This window comes from Alexandromys fortis, unplaced genomic scaffold, assembly GCF_014885135.2.
Source record: "Alexandromys fortis isolate MF-2015 unplaced genomic scaffold, M_Fortis_MF-2015_v1.1 scaffold_163, whole genome shotgun sequence".
Classification (NCBI taxonomy): domain Eukaryota; kingdom Metazoa; phylum Chordata; class Mammalia; order Rodentia; family Cricetidae; genus Alexandromys; species Alexandromys fortis.
Window position 1 is genome coordinate 2,681,630 of NW_026068085.1, and position 13,097 is coordinate 2,694,726.

Here is a 13,097-nt window from a genome sequence, read left to right on the forward strand (position 1 = left end):
GATCCTAAGATCATAAGACGGAGGGGTGCCCCTCTTCTAGTTCAGATCCTAAGACAGAAGGGTGCCCCTCTTCTAGATCAGATCCTAAGATCCTAAGACGGAGGGGTGCCCCTCTTCTAGTTCGAATACTAAAACAGAGGGTGCCCCTCTTTGCACGCACTGGCTGTGTTGCTGTTGGGAATCCACCAGGCACACTGGGACTTTCGCAAATTAAAGATGTCGAAGTGATAATTGTGTGCACAAGGTCATGATACTCTAAGTGGGTTTGCTTCATTCTCTGCTGTTGATGTCATACAAAAGCGAGGGAAAAAAAGTGATTGGGTAAATCAATTGCTCACTTTTCATAAAGTATTGAAAAAATGTGGGGAAAGACCATGATGTATAAAACTGTGGAATGAAAATTTAGTGTCTTGTGACCCTTTCAATATCTCTAAGGACACCTCTTTCCCAAAGATTTTAATTTCACAGATTTAATTTCCCCTGACCAAGAAAATCATAGAAGAGAGTCCCCATACTAAAATCATGCTCACTAATGGGGACCCTTTCTACCCCTCAGACTTCTGATTCTCCTTGTGTGTTTTTTCCTCTCCTTATTTGTAGGCATAGAAATTCCCCTGGCCGGGAGACAGCCCATTAGGTATGGGGTCGTACCTTCACACAGGAGCTGGGGACATAGACATGACCTATGAAGCACTATAAAACCTGTTGCTCACCTTATTCGCTTGCGTGAGGATGAGGGCCAAGGGTCCCTTAGTTTTGTGGAGACTTCTGCTGCCACACACAAAGTGTGCCTCTTAGAGTCCAGCAGAGTTCTTTGCTACAGTCTCCCCAGAAATTGATGGTGTCCAGCGTGGATCCTGACAACTAGCAATCATGGGTAGAGGGAGAGCTAGGGCCCACAAGGGGAAAGAGGCAACAGCAGGCTACCAGGTATAAAATAGGAACAGAAGCAATTACTGGGTCCTAAGCACTATCCAGTTGGCTATAGGTAGCACTATATTTAAATTTTTTTCACTTCAAAAAAAAAAAAAAAAAAGATTAAAGGCCATGAGCTAGAGAAATGGCTCCCTGGCTAAGAGTGCCTGCTGCTTTTGCAGAGGGCCCAGTTTTAGCTCTCAGCACCCAGTCTGACAGCTAACAACTGCCTGTAACTCCAGCTGTGGGGAACTGGACACCTCTGGCCTCCAGCAGTACCTGCAGTCACACGCACGTAACCACATGCAGACACACATAACTACACACAATTAAATCTATTTTAGGAAGCACCAGTGTGCCACACTGAGTGTGGAAGTGAAATGTTCAGAGCCAGTTCTCTCCTTCTACCACATGGAGCCCAGGGCTAGGCCTCAGCCTAGGAGCACGTGTCGTGAGCCACTGCGCTGTCCCACCACCCCTAAAAGCTTGAGAGCATAGAACACAACCCAGGAGAAATCATTAGTCATTTCCAGGTACATCTTTATTAGGAATGGGATCTTCTCACTGGAGACAGAGACAGGACCTGCAGTTCCACAGCATTTAGATCATTGCAAGACATCAAAGTGTGGGGTGGGAGGAATTATTTAGGACAGTTTTGAAAATGACTGCACAGACATTCTTTTTTTTTTTCTTTTTTACAGACATTCTTGGAAGCAATGTTTTGCAATTTGCATTTCATATTTAATTTTGCTGGTAGTCTAACTCAGACCAACAACCAGCTACTTGGGGTTTTCTGGGCAATCATCTTTACAGACAGTGCTGACGGCGCCCTTTGCTCTGCAGTCTGATAGTGTGGTCATAGCTTCTTCATCTGATTTCTCAAAGAGCATCCTTGTACAATGTGCACTACCTTCTGTGAGTTCTGGAAGAGGGCAAGATTGAGCAGTGACGGCTGAAGAAGGGAGTTGGGGATGGGGAGGAGATGCATGTATGGGACATGAAAACAAGTTCACAATAGTCATTGGTTTAATAAAGCCTTTATAAAGCCAGGTTTTACAGAATTATTTCAATGGACCAATACTAGCAGAGAACCAGGAACAGATTCACTGGAGGTTTGTATAAACTTGGCTGAGAAGGCTTAGAGGTAGAGACATGACGGCACGTGAAGAATTCATGATTTAACTAGTGTGGTCTGCTAAATTTTTTTGGCTGCAGGGTTAAAAGGAAATTGTAATCGTTTTTAGCACTGAGAAAAAAAGAAATAAAAGCTGTTTTTGTTCAAAATCCCAGTCACCAGGAAATATTGCCGTGTTTGTGGTGCATATCAGTTCTTGGCATTGGCACTGGCGTCAGTTCGGCCGGACAGCTGCTGTCAGCAGGGAGTCTGTGGTAGGAAAGAGACAAAGAACTAGATTCCACGTCATAAATAACTCAGCCTCCCTTCCCACAGCACAGCACTCTAGTCATCTAGACACACCTACTACAGGTGGCCTTGGGCAGGAGTTGCCAGGAAAACAGGAATAGCACAGGACAGGGGAAAGAACGATAGGCTACAGCCGTGAACACTGTCACAGGATTATAGCCGTGAACACTATCACCCATGCTAACTAAGCACAGGGCTACAGCCGTGAACACTGTCACCCACGCTAGCACAGGGCTACAGTTGTGAACACTGTTACCCGCGCTAGCACAGGGCTACAGCCGTGAACACTGTCACCCACGCTAGCACAGGGCTACAGTTGTGAACACTATCACCCACGCTAAGCACAGGGCTACAGCCGTGAACACTGTCACCCACGCTAAGCACAGGGCTACAGCCGTGAAGACTGTCACCCACACTAGCACAGGGGGCTAGGAAAATGGCATTTTTTTTGTTTTGTTCTTAACCTCAGCATGACCTGCTAAACGTGTTCTAGAATGGAAGTCAATGGGTGTCACTGAGTAGGTTTCAGTGATTTAGAACTCTGTGAGTGCAGAAAGTTACCCTGAACAGACAGTGCTCACCAGTTGTGATGCTGCAAACAGGGATCCAAAGACGTATATTGACATAGACTATTTGAGGCCTAGAGAGAGATCTCCTTCCTTCCATTCCTATCCTGAGTGACCACTGCAATCAACATATAGGACTTGTCGAAAGGATAAATTGCTAATCTGTGAGTCATGCAGCCTCTCAAAGATCTTTTATGTTAAAGAATCATTACTTTACTTTCACTGGGCAGTGGTGGCACACACCTTTAATCCCAGCAATCAGGAGGCAGAGGCAGGCGGATCTCTGTGAGTTCAAGGCCAGCCTGGTCTACAGAGTGAGTTCTAGGACAGCCAGGGCTACACAGAAAAATCCTTTCTCAAAAAACAAAACAAAAAACAACACTAACAACCCACAACAATAACAAATCATTACTTTCTTCTTCCTTAAAAGGAACACTTGAGTCTCTCTGTGTATGTGTCCCTGGAAGCTTAGTAACTCTAAATGCTGGAGGACACAGAGCTTACTCATTAGACCCAAGGCATCCTGGTATTACACACTATAGCATGAAGGTCCATTAAGGAAAAGCTGTTGCCTATTAACCAAAAGAGTGGAGTCTACCTCTTAGTGGAGACACACCATTGGCTTCTCCCTTAAGAGAATTGGGCAGGCCCACCCTTCTTCAAGAAGGCAGGCCCACCTCAAGCTAAGGAAATAAAACGAATAGTTATTCCTTTAAGGAAATGTTGTTTTCCTTTCTTAGTTATCAGTCTCTTACAGACACGCAACCCCACAGCCTACCTGTTTTTCTGAATCACCCAGAAGGGCTCGGTTTTTCCATTGTTCTGTCTCAGTTCTAAGCATGCTCTCCCTCACCCTGAGCCTCCCTTGCTCACTCTCCTTCCTGAGCCCATGCTGGCTTAGTTCAAAGGACATGGCTCTTTCTTCCCATCTGCACTTCCCCTCTGGCAACTGCCAAAATTTACAACTTTCTCAGCCAAGTTTTTCTTCTGAAATTGTTCAGTATGGACAAGAACCCTAAAAGGAGACCCCAATTTTCTAATCAGTTGATCTCCCTGTAGTTTTCCACTTCAGGTGTCTGATCTGGCATTTGAAAAGTCAGCTAGATCTAGATCACATATAAACACGAGAAAAAAATAAACAAAAAGACCTCATTTCATCTTATACTTAAGCAATCCCCTCATGGCCTCTGCGCTGCAACCCTGTCTACATCTCCTACTTCCTCCCCACTGTCCCGTTTAAATCTTACTTTCTACTATCCCTCGGGAATCCTTCATCTTTAGTTAGCTGAGTCCTCATCAGCAGTCCCTGTTGAGAAAGACCTGCTTCTGCCGTCCTTAGGTGCAAGCAACCCCCCTCGCCCCGTCCCGCTTCTATCTCATTATTCTGTGTGCTTCAGGAGTGAATAATTTAGTTGTTTATGATCTATCTCTAGGGACTGGAAGTTCCAGGTTATCTTTTTGTATGTTTATGTTTAGTACTGTGTCTAGCACAATACATTTGTTAAATAAAGGTTCACTGAAAGCATTTCTCTCTGGTACAATTCATCCTTCTGTAAGATGTAAGATTCATCAGTAAATGTTGTCTCAGTTCCTCAGATCACCCCCAGAATGTCTTCCTACAGCATAACAGAAAACGGCAGCACAATGCCCCTGTCTCTCAGTGCCCTGGCCCAGGCTCACCTGCTTCCCTTCCGTTACTGCAGAGCTCCGATCTGCTTCAGCCGGGTCATCAGTTCCCCATTCTGCTGCATGGCGATGAGATCATTGCATCCACCTATACAGTCTTTGCCAATGAAGACCCGAGGGACCTGCAGAAGTGAGCAGTCGAGACAGTTAAGGATCCTGTGACTAGTGTGATCACCCCAGCCCCATTGTCCACCATGCTAAGCTTCACAAGTGGCTTTACAAGCTTCGGAAGAGTCTTCAAAGACACTTAAGAATAGAAGTTATCATTAAAAAAACATTACTAGGGCTACGTTGTAGTTCAGAGGCATGGCGAGTTGAATCCTCAGCCACACGTGGGAAAAAGGTAAAAGGTGTTTCAGGTTGAATGAGCTGGGCATTGACAGTTTTTTTTTCTTTTTCACTTTACAGACATAGATCAAGTGCAAATTCTTATTGATGCAGTAAGAACACCAGGTTTTGCTCAAGGGTCATACCTGATGGGGGAGGGGCACACAAGGGTCATACCTGATGGGGGGGAGGGGCACACAAGGGTCATACCTGATGGGGGGAGGGGCACACAAGGGTCATACCTAATGGGGGAGGGGCACACAAGGGCTTCCCTGAAGTTGAAAGACCCAAGACCTGAGACCATCTACTACACCCCAGCAATCAGGGGCATTCTTCTTCCTCAGTGAAGCTGGAAGGTCGATCCATGCTTATTAAGTAATGCATCCCCCTGTTATTAAAACACAAGTGAGCTGTCCTCAACTGGAATAGTATTGTGCTGCTTTTGAGTCTCCTTTAGTCCTTTACCATTGGCAAACTATCTGAACGCTGTAGCTCCGGGTCCACGGGCAAACTATCTGAACGCTGTAGCTCCGGGTCCGAAGGTACTGATTTGTTGTGGCTTGCTGGCTAGCTGATGTGGTCAATGTACTTGTGGAATCGATTCCTCTCAAGTCACTCCCACCTCACAGGACCCTGTTCAGACACTCATCAGAGAGGTGAAGGGACTCTCTAGGAGAGAAAACCTGTCCCCACCGTAATCTCCAAGCTTCACATGAAGGCTGATTGACAAGGAAAAAAAGACTCTGCTTAGGTGATCAGGAAGAAACAGGCCCTTGAACAAAAGGATCATACCTGACCAGGGGGAGAGGACACACAAGGGTCATACCTGACAGGGGGAGGGCACACAGGATTATACCTGATGGGGTGGGGGTGGGAGGACGACAGAGTGAGAATGTTTTTCCGAGCATCCTATTTTCCTTAGAAAGTATAGAATGTCAAAGTGAGCTGTTTGGAACGGGAGAAGGATGCACAGAGAGGCTGAACTACTGTGGATAAACTCTAGTCGTGTGTTTTGTCTTGATTGTTTGTCATAGAAAAGGGGACCCAGGGAGAACCAGGCTTTAAAAATTAGGAAGCTGATAACTAAAGCAAAATCCTATGTCACATCTAAATTATGTGAGCTCTGTCCTTTGCCTGACAATTAGAAAACCCACAGAACCCTCTCTGGCAGGTGGTTGGCTGCTGGGGGGGGGGGGGGGGGGGGGGGGTGTGGGAGACTCTGGGAAGGAAGTGANAGGGGGCTGTGTGGGAGACTCTGGGAAGGAAGTGACAATATTGCTTCCCCTAGCCACAAGGAGAAAGTGCAGAAAGATGAAGAAAGAACCCTAAAATTGCATGGAGTGCTGGCTATTGCTTCTGGGCAAAGGAGGCCCCCAAGTCTGAGGACTTTTCCGTCCCTATCTTCTCACAGTTGGCGGTGCTTGGTCGTACCAATAACAGCAGAACCCCAGTGGTTCTTTTGAGTATGATGACTTGTCAGATAAATTCGCCCAAGCTTTAAACAAGGAAACTGTGTATTTTTACTCTTGAATGTCTGTATTTTCCTGTCAGGAGCCATTTCCCCCCTAAAATTACAGGAACAATCACCCTAGGGAGTCTGCAGGGAACCTCACACCCATAATTATGTTCTATTGAGAAAACCTGCCCCACACCCAATTAAGCTGTTGGTAGAGAGCTATCTGTTAGCTGAACGCACCTCACATTCCAGCTATCCAGGGAACTAGGTGTGGCAACTTGTGACTCTTGGCCTACCTGACCGAGCTACGTGACCGGGACTACGCGGCAAGAATCCAGTTGCCCTACCCCCCATTTTTTACCATATATAAACTGTAACCCGTCCCTAATAAACGGAGGCTTTGACAAATCTGCTTGGCCTCCTTCTTCTGTCTTAGCTCATTCCCTTCCAGGTAGCGCCCCTCAATGACCCTGGAATAACTGATTGCAGGGTGGGTTACAAACCCCTAGACTGAGTAACCCAACCAAACGCAATCGACATTTTCCAAAAGAGTCAAGCGATTTTCTATATTCCATTGTTTTTCCTATGCGTGTAGAAGCCAAAGGCTGACACTGGGTGTCTTCCTGGGTCACTCTTTTTAAAAACTGAGGCAGATCTCCTGCTCCTGTGTCCCCTGGACAAACTGTTTTTTCCTATGCGGTTCTGGGATTTACTCTGAACTGTGCCCCCCATGCTTGTGAGGTAAATGTTACATTGGAGGTCTGAGCGCAAACATCAGTTCCCGGGGGCTGGTTCTCTCCTTCCTGGGACTCAGAATCCTGGAAGGTCTGGTTAAATGAGAGGCAAATTCCTTCTTTCAACTCCTAATTTTGAGATTCAGACAAAATGAGCTAAGGTCCAGGAGTCTGAATTTCTAAACATTTCCCAGGTCCTGGTCACCTTTCACTCCCTGGTCTACACAGAACACCCCGTTTTCTCCCAGGGTTACTGAGCCCCCCACCCCCACCACACCCTCCCCTGTCCACTTCCCAGCCTGAGACAGGCCCTGAAACGGTCTGCATACGTTTTGGACACTAGGGCAAGAAGCCAGAAGGAACATTGCCTTCCACCCTGGCCCCACCCCCACAGTCCAGTGAGGAGGAGGAAGAAACATGTTTGTCACTCAAACCTCTGGCCCACCCCTCTCCTAGGAGGAAGCTGACTCAGCTGCTGCTAGAGGAGGAACCTTTACCCTAAAACTAAGCTCTGGGTTTTCCTGTAGTGGGGCTCCCTAGCATTCTTCGCAACTCTAGGGTTCACTTCCTGTGTGTACAGAGGCCAAAAGCTGACAGTGAGTGTCTTCCTTGGTTAGTCTACCTTTTTTTTTTTTTTTTTTTTTTTTTTTTTTTTTTTAATTAAAACGAAGAAGGGTCCTTGCTCCCAGTGCAGGGTCTACAAGCAGGCTGCCATTTGTGTACACTTGGGAGGTACACGCTTTATCCACGGAGCCATCTTCCCAGCACCCACCTCTCCACTTCTGACCATTCAGCCAGGTTTCTTACTGTGAGCCCCTGCTTTTGACTGCCTTTCCCACCTGAATTCTGTGTGGTCTCAAACTATCTCCGAGTTTCAGCCCAGACCCTGTCCCACAGTCTCTTTTTTCTGTAAAAGTAGCTGCAGTGTGCAGAGGCTGATGGACTGATTAGAGCTTCGCTGATGGTGAAGCCTGTGGACTGTGGGTGTTTCAGGACCTACTTTGCAATCTTGAATTACCTTTAGCCTACCTTGCTGCCTTAACTGGGGTTTTGTATTGCTGTGAAGAGATACTATGACCATGCCAACTCTTCTAAGGAAAACATTTAACTGGAGTGGCTGGCTCAGAGGTTCAGTTGCTGTCATCGTGGTGGGGAGCATGGTGTGCAGGCAGACATGGTGCTAGAGGGGGAACTACCACATCGTGCAGGCAGCAGGAAGTGGACACTTGAGTGAAACTTGAGAAGAGACCTCAAAGCCCACCCCCACATTGACACACTTCCTCTAACAAGGCCACACCTACTCCGGCAAAGCTGCACCTCCTGAAAAGGAGCGGTATTTTCTTTCTAACTACACCTCAGTGTCACACCCAATGAACATATAAACGTCTTTGGACTGTAGTACCTTAAGGAAACCATTCTGCTACCTGTCAGAGGGTAAGAATGCTATCTCACAGCATCCAAGGCCTATCTGTACGACTTTAACTCACTTCTTTGATATTCCTCCTAAGGTTTTCAAAAATTGCCTTATTTGGCTCTTTTTTCTGCTTCTGCGTTGGAACGTGGAGGTAACCCAGCTCCATCCTCTCAGGCCACGCTCATTCACTTCACTCTAGGGTAAGCCAACTCCTTTGAGGGGAAAGCAGATGACCTTAGTGACCAGAATGGCCCTTCCAGGAGCCACATTCCAGCAGCAGCCTGCACACGTGCAGGGCAGCCCGAGCTTGTGTATGGGAGATTAGAGGCCTTCTCCAGGCCTCAGATCAAGCCCTTCTTACTCTAATCCTTAGTGTCCCTGTCTTGCCCTTCCCTTATCTCCATGGGACACCAGTCACTCTAGCACACTAAAGGCTGGACCTTATTTTTTGTCTTTTTCCTTCATCTAGGTGAGGCCCTTATGGTTCCATTTGAAACAGCAGCCTGTTGCATACACGCTGTCTCCTATTTCCTAATTTTCTTGGTAAGCACATCATTGCCACCTCCCAAATACACAATTCATTGTATTGTTTGTCTCCCATACAAAAGTGCACATTTTACAAAGTAGGAGTTTTTTCATTGCTGTATTTCCACTGTGCAGAAATGTCTGACACATTATAGATGTTGAAAAATATGTTTTCTATCCAGAAAAATCACCTTTGACCATGAGGAAAAACTAAGCCTCCTCACACAAAAATGAAGGCAATTTTCAGAAAGTTCCATCAAAAGCTCAAGGAAAAAGGTGGAGCTCTGGAGAAGTAGCAGACAAAAGCACTAGGGTGGGAGTCATAGAAAGCCAGTCTTGCTAGACTAAAGACTGTTTTCTGTGGTCAAGCCCTGCTGAACTCCTACTGGAGTTCACTCCCCATAGGTCAAGGAGCATGACTGAATAGCCAACCACACTCAAGTTCTCACTGCCCTAGAAGGTAAACACATCCCAACAGGATCTGGAAGCAGTGAGTTAGAAGCTTTTGTACTTCCCTCAAAAGGATGTATTTGGATTTGGACTAAAAACCTATCTGGGGGGAAAATATATAGAGGATCACAGATAGGGCTCAATGGACAGCATGAGGGCCCTGAGTTCAGATCCTGAGAAGCCATGGAAAAACCAGGCGTGACAGTGCACAATACTGGGAGTTGGGTGTAGAGATGGGTGGATCCCATGGGCTCACAGGCTTGGCAGCCTAACCAAATTGGCAAAGGTGCTGGTTCTGTGAAAGACCCTGCCTCAAAAAAAAACTAATGTGGAGTGTGATTGAAGAATACATCCTGAGGTCAACTTCTAGTCGCCACACACTCACATATACACACGTGAATTTACCACATGTATGTGCACGCAAACATGCATACCCCTTTTGAAATTTTAAACTTAAAAAGCTACTACAAAAGTGTTGCTTTGCAAATCAGTGCAAATATCTGTGGATGGAAGGTGAAGATTGTTTTCCTCCAGAATAGTTGCTGCTCTGCACAGGCAGCTTCCTCGCTAATCCCGCTGTAGCTGGAACCACCTGCAGAGCTTTCCCACAGTCACTGATGGCCGGCTTCCACCTCTGCTCTTGGGAGGCCAAATAGGAGTGTGGTGTGAGCGCGGATTGTCTGAAAAGTTCCCAGGTGACTCCATTGGCCAGCGAGGGTTCTGCACGGGCCTATAGGAGTGTTCCCACTTCTCTGTTCTTTCCACTATTTGTGTCTCTGCTTCAAGACTTCATCCTATAGCTGTAAAATAGCATACTCTTTGTCTGAACTAGAATAAAGATTTTTGAATGAGACAATTTCCAAGGCTTTATACCTAGGTCACAGAGAAAACCCTCTAAGTCACACTAAATCTCAAATAGGAAATGTGTTTCTGCCAACACTGCCCTACAATGTGCTCCTGGGAGGGATGTAAGTGAATTGGTGTGATGGCTATCAGGGGAGACTCAGTCTTTCCCTTTGACTATCTAAACACTGGGCCTCAAAACTAGTTTCCCCGGAAAACCTGGGCTGAGAAAGGCTGAAGTCCTGATGCCAGCCAGTGCAGGAACTTGTCTCACAGGAAGAGATTTCACAGTTCTGAGGTCATTACTAGACCAACTGTACCTGAGATAACCAATGAGTCAACAGTGGGTGGGGACCTCCCCTTGATCTGGCCTGTATACATCCCACCTGCTATGAACCTAAGCCTTAGGCTGGGGAGAGGGCTCAGTTGGTGAGGTGCTTGCCCATGAGAGCGAGGACCTTAGTTTTATCTCCCATAATCGACAGAAAAATCTGGGTGCAAATCACAATATTGGGGAGACTGAGATAGGAGGACCCTCGGGGCTTTCTGGCCACCAGCCCAGTCTGTGAACTCCAAATTCAGTGAAGGACCCTGTCTCAAAAAATGGTTATTGAGAGTGATCAAAAAAGTCACCCAAAATTAACTTCTGGCCCGTCTCACAAATGTGGGTAGACACGCACGCACACACTCACGCACGCGCGCACACGCATGCACACACACACACACACACACACACACACACACACACCCTAAACTTTATGGACTTGGGAAGCACTGCATGACCTCTTTAGGTATTCATCTTCCCAGTGAACCCTCACTGAATAAGTTTCTTTTCTCTGCTTTTCACTGTCACGTGTCCCTTTAATTGGTATTGGAGGCAGGTGGCCAAGGTTCTTGGCTTGTTGGGGCTGCCAGATCCTAGGCTTTGTCCCCCAACACTCCAGTAACAGTGAGACAAGCTCACCATGCCAGCACCAGAGGCTGCTAGACTGGGCATCCCAGCAGCAGCCCGGACACAAAGCAAGCCTTTTCTGAGGGAAGAGGAGGTTCTTAGGGAGCCACACAGTGTATTTGCACAACAGGCTTCTGAAGTGCTACTCCAGCTGTGCGGCCGGGCCCCCTAGGAAGGCAAGAAACTCACAGACTATTTCAAAAGCTACTGTGGTGACCGGGCCTGAGTAACAGCAGGCCTGAAATAGCCTCTAAAGGGGCAAACGGTGGAGCAGAGGGTTTCTTTTCCTAGTGGGTGGAGCTAGATAAGGAGCAAACCAGGTGATAACACCTAGAGAAAAGAAAATGAAGGCTCACAAACCGTACCAAGAGGAGTGCAAACTGCAAAGAAGTGTGTTTGCTGCCGTGTTCCTCAACAGAAAGCTGAAGGTCACACCCAGCCTCTCAGCTGCCCCCTGCCTTGTCAGATGGACACTGTCAGCTCAAAATAGTGCTTAAAACAAAGCCTTCAGATGCACGCTGACTGCCTCCAGCTGGCTGCCGAGCCCACCGAGCAGGCACCACGCATCCCTGTGCTGTCCTCCAAGACAGTCCCTCAGCTGCTGTCTGACCCATGTCCGTCCTCAGGTTCCTCCCCCACACCCTGCATAGCTCTCTAGATGCTGGGAAGGACAGCGTCCTGGCAGTGGCAACCTAGAAAAGGCACGGATGTCTGCACTCTGAAAGGAACCAGCAACCCTTGAGCCTTTTCTTAGCATTTGAACACACTCACTGTTCTCGCTCCGGTGAGCTGCTGTAAATAATCTTGAATCTCATTGGTGTTGTTGGTGGCTGTGATATCCACAAATTCCAGGAGCCCTTGTTTGAAAGGCAGTTGCCTGAGGATTTCCTGCGTCTTCTGGCAGTAGGGGCAGGTAGGCTTGATGAACACGACCACCTTGCCAGGCTGGATCTTGCCGTTAACAAATTCCTGAGCCATGCCGGCAGGCTGCAGCTTCCCCAGGAGGACCGCTCAGTAGAAGGTCCTGGTCGGGTGTAAAACGTGGCTTAGCCACAGCTTTCTTTTAAAAAGGAACCTCCTTGGAGGAGGAGTTAGCGAGCAGGATGATTCAGTTTTAAAGGGCCAGCCTCGAGTTAGCAGGCCTAGGAATGCACACTCGATGTTTAATCCATAATAGCGTAGGCCAGGCTGTCTTTGTGCTCTCTGCCTTTGGGAATGCTAGACTGCACTGACCAGCTTCTGGGAGGAGGCTGGGACCTCTTAGAGCAATTTTTTTTTTCTCTCTTTTGGAGACATGATTGATTTTAAAAACATAAACACAACCATTCAGGAATGGTTGGCACTTCATAGGAAGTAGGGTGGAAAGGTGACTGGGCCCTTGGAGGTTGCTTTGTTTAGCCTAGAAGGTGAGTGTTGTGTGGTTAGTGGAACTGGATCTTGACATGTAAAAACACGGCAGCAAAGCTACCTGGACTTCTGTGTCTGCCAAGTGTGTGCACAGTACTGAGGCCATACCGAATTCTGTGCCCCCTTTCAACAGCGTAGATTCTCTGCACAGGAACTATCTGGCAAGCTCAGCCTTAAATACACCTGCCCCACCCCAACATTGGTGACCTTTGAACAGCAGTTAGGTAAGAAAGCAATTTCCTCAGAACCCCTGACTTCAAGCTCCACACCGAATGGGGATCTTTTCCTGCCTGACTTGTTTTTACAGTGAGCCAGTGAGCTACAAGAGGCAGGACCCAGTTAGATTAGCAGTTCAAAGAGAAGATGCCTATGGCCTAGATTACCTTTCCAAGGAAACGG

The 13,097-nt window shown here is 47.2% G+C and overlaps 1 protein-coding gene across 1 annotated transcript; it reads right to left on the reverse strand.

Moving 5' to 3' along the window:
* Positions 1 to 1,568: 1,568 nt before the first annotated feature.
* Glrx (glutaredoxin) lies at positions 1,569 to 12,342 on the reverse strand. The gene is made up of 3 exons (XM_050122202.1): positions 12,063 to 12,342; positions 4,585 to 4,712; positions 1,569 to 2,299 (listed from the first exon to the last, which is right to left on the reverse strand). Exons 1-2 carry the CDS (start codon positions 12,267 to 12,269, stop codon positions 4,599 to 4,601), a joined length of 321 nt encoding a protein of 106 aa, XP_049978159.1. The 5' UTR covers positions 12,270 to 12,342; the 3' UTR covers positions 1,569 to 2,299; positions 4,585 to 4,598.
* Positions 12,343 to 13,097: the final 755 nt, after the last annotated feature.

Coding starts and splice junctions, on each gene's coding strand:
- Glrx (XM_050122202.1), bottom strand. CDS start 12,269: ATGGCTCAGGAATTTGTTAACGGCAAGATCCAGCCTGGCAAGGTGGTC. Junction 4,713..12,062: donor AGCTCACCGGAGCGAGAACA/GTGAGTGTGTTC, acceptor TCACTTCTGCAG/GTCCCTCGGGTCTTCATTGG.